Raw genomic sequence first — 3,707 nt, 5'->3', positions numbered from 1 at the left:
GAACAAAATTTTGGAAACTTTTATACCCCCTCCAAACAAAAAAGGAAGAACTGAAAAAGAATCGCATAACGGGTATGGTGGGGATTGGAGTGACAATTATAGACTCCAAGTTTTCTTTACATTTTTCAATAACTTCTCAATCATAAGGAATAATAAGAGAAAAACAAATAGATCAATCCTAATATATCAAATGGTCATTCTAATCTACTAAACATGATTATTCTTCCAGAAAAGAAGAAATAAGGACTAAATTCTATGAGTTCAGTTAAAATATGAGACATTACCACTCAAAATGGAGCTGTAACTGGTTGTGCTTGTTGGTGGTATATAGAAAGAAGTAGAAGATGAAGAAGACAAAGAAGTGACAACAATAGGTGGAGATGACAAGACTGGTGGAGGTGGTGGTGGAGGAGGAGGAGGAGGTGTCGGTGGTGGAGGCCGAAGAGTTCGTTGTGGTGCAGCAATGGAAACAGCCCCAAAAGGAACTAAATCAGCAGGACTTGAAGAAATGATGTTACTAGTTGCTTCTCTATATTTGTATTTCAATATCTCAGTCCTTACTGAATTAAGTTCTACTTGTAAAGAATGTATTTGTTGTTGCAAAGCAGAAATTGCACCCATGCACCCGTACACTGGGTCTCTCAGCCTCAAGTTTGCTTCATAAACCAGACTATTTGCCGCATCAGCTCTTTGGCTCTCTGGCACCTCCTAGATAAACCAAAATGGACAAAAATTCAGAAGCTATTTCATCAAAAGCTAAAGTAAATTGTTAAGAGATATTTTGGATACCATTAGCATCTTGGAGACGTTGCTTGCACCAAAAACTTTGTGAACAGCTGCAAATTTGTGGGGTTCATGTGGAGAGAAATATGGGGAGAAAGGGCATTCTTCAGCACACCTTCTTCTCAAAAGCTTACATGCAGCACAAGGTGTGATAGTGTTCAAGGTCCCAGAAGGACCAAGTAAATGCCTCCTACCCATTTGAGAAGTTGCATCTGTCTCTCGTTTGATCTTTTTTGATGTCTCATCCAATCTCTCCCTAATTAACAACAAGATGATTAATTAAGATAGAAGATGAAGAAGAAGAATACACAAGATATTGAGTTTCTTGAGCATCCTGTAGTGTTAAAGTCAAGAGAAAAGTAAAGTGTTTTAACTTTCTTAGATATAATATTTACCTGTCTCTGGACATTAAGCAAGCATGCCAGAATTGGTCAATTGTATGGAGCAAAGGCGTGTTCACAGAGAAGAAACAAAGAGAAGACGTATAACAAAAAAATAAGGAGAAACAAACAAATATAAGACTAAGGAAGGAGTGCTTATAAGGCAAGGCAATTGGAGGAAGTAGTAGGTCAATGTATTTTATATATATAAAGAACTAATCAAAAGAGTTATGAGAAAAGGTTGAAGAGAGATTCTGATTTTTTGTTATCGATTGGTGATATCCTTAGATTATGTTCAAGGATCCGATTTTGTTGAGTGAGATACAGATTAGCTTGGGTTTGTCATTTAGCGAGAGAGAGAGAGAGAGAGAGAGAGAGCTCTGTCAATAACATGCCACGTGTGAATCTTGGGTATTTGACTTTTGAAAGCAAGCATCTGACCTAAATGTCTGAGCTTTCTTAAGTTTTTTATTTGGATAATACTGAGCTTGCTTTAGATGATTGTCATAATAGGCTGCAAAAAATTGTCATTGTTTGGGTGCCTCATATTTGTTTTCCAAATTTTGTGACTTTGTTTTTTGTGGAAAAAATTGCAGACAATCTTATGATAATGTTGGTGGACATTGTGTAATGCATAATTAAAGGGAAAAAAAAAAAACTGTAGAACGAAGGGAAAGATTAGAAATTAATTATTAAAAAAATTGAGAATTAAGGATATTGATGTAACTAGTATTATAGTTCTTTTGTCAATGTCAATCATCCTAATCTTATCCCTAGATACCTTAAGATGTTTCCTCTTACAACATTCACTTGACGGCCACTAATTAAAAGAGGTATAAGTAAAAAATAAAATATATAATTTTCACTCTATAAATTTGGTAAATTTTCATTTTAGTTCACTAAGATTAAATTTTGTCAATTTATAGTCGGTTAACTTTGACAATATTGACGTTTGAGTCTTTCTATACATAGCCATCTGAATAACATCATTAACTCTATAAAAAATACACTACAACAAAAATGGGCTATTGCGGTAGGTTTTTGCAACAGTTTCAAAAATTGTCATTATATGTCACATATTGCGATGCTTTTTTAAATTGTTCCTGTACATAAGATATATTATGATGTACCATTAGACCGCCACAATAAATATAGTTTGAATAACATCATTAACTCTATAAAAAATGATGTCATTTCACATTTATAGCATTAAAATTTTGATGTAAAATAGTGTCATATTAAGAGAGTTTTCTACATTTTTCAAACAACTATAGACAAAATGACTAAACTGATAGCATTGTCAAAGTTAATAGACAAAACTAACAAAATTTAAACCTTTTTGTATAAAGGAAAATAACATCATTAACAAAATAACTAGTGAACTAAGGATATTGATTTATCTAGTGTTGGTGCAAATATAATAATAATGGAAACAATACGAAGAGAAACTGAATAGTATGCTGAATATTATTAATTTAAAGAGAGAAATTACACAACACTATTTGGACTAAGGCACGACACTCGCTCTCTTTAAGGAGATTCAAGCCCTTGGTTGTCTAAACTTTGTAACCGGTGCAGATCTTCTCTAGCTTGTCTCCCCCAAGATACAACAGCCCAACAAATGTTGTATGACTAGAACAACTTCTGCACAAAGTGTTCAAGCCCAAAGCTCCACCAGAAGAACACCTTTCTTTGGCCCGAAATTTCTCAAATATTTAGGAATATTATTGAATTCACTCTCTCACACAACACTCTTTGCTTTTAGCTATTTTCTTCATTCACTCTTGATATGAACTTAGTCCATAGCATAGTTGTATATATAGTCTTCCAACCCTTCACGTAACCTACATGTTATTTATTATTATTATTATTTTTTTTAAAAAAACATCTCTTAATTTATTTAATCTAACTTCCATACAAGTAACTCTTTCTTTAACAAATTTTATTCTAACTCATCTCTTTATTCTTCTTTAGTTTTTTTGAGTTTCAACATATTTAATTTAAAATGTACTAACATTCCCCCACTCATTTTAATATTAAATTCAAAAAATGAGAGATTACCGGGCAAAGAGGGTTTATTATGCATCATGAAGATGTGCTCTGCATTGAACCTTCACTTAGTGAAACAACAATCTCTACTCCAGAGTCAGTAGTGGTCTCCGACTTGAACTATGAATGCTTAAAGGAAATAAAGTATTACTGCTCACACATAATGATCCAGGTGTTGACATGAGCTTTTATAGCTAGCACTTTACAGCTGTGTGCTGATCCCAGTTTCATGAGTGTATTTGAGATTAAGTCCAAATCTCATAGGGAGCAGCCCCACTCCCACACTCACATAGGTGAAATTTTGTCAAAAGTGCTCCTGTAATTCTGACACCCCATTCATACTAGCTACAAATTTCATTAAGAGTTTTTTACTCAACCTCTCCACATTACAGGATAAATGCACTTACATCATAGGGATGAACAATTAAAAAATTATTTACAAAACAAATAATTTTTAAAAAAATGAATAGTGCATTTCTTATGACCATCATATGA

At 33.4% G+C, this 3,707-nt stretch overlaps 1 protein-coding gene across 1 annotated transcript; it reads right to left on the bottom strand.

Moving 5' to 3' along the window:
• LOC111987448 (LOB domain-containing protein 15) lies at positions 1 to 1,451 on the bottom strand. Its single transcript, XM_024019199.2, has 3 exons — positions 1,179 to 1,451; positions 790 to 1,039; positions 1 to 708 (listed from the first exon to the last, which is right to left on the bottom strand). The coding sequence occupies exons 1-3, from the start codon at positions 1,190 to 1,192 to the stop codon at positions 262 to 264; spliced, it is 711 nt and encodes a 236-aa protein (XP_023874967.2). The 5' UTR covers positions 1,193 to 1,451; the 3' UTR covers positions 1 to 261.
• Between the last annotated feature and the right edge of the window lie 2,256 nt (positions 1,452 to 3,707).

Source organism: Quercus suber, unplaced genomic scaffold, assembly GCF_002906115.3.
Source record: "Quercus suber isolate HL8 unplaced genomic scaffold, Cork oak 2.0 scaffold_677, whole genome shotgun sequence".
Lineage (NCBI taxonomy): Eukaryota > Viridiplantae > Streptophyta > Magnoliopsida > Fagales > Fagaceae > Quercus > Quercus suber.
This window is presented reverse-complemented; position numbering and strand designations above follow the sequence as displayed.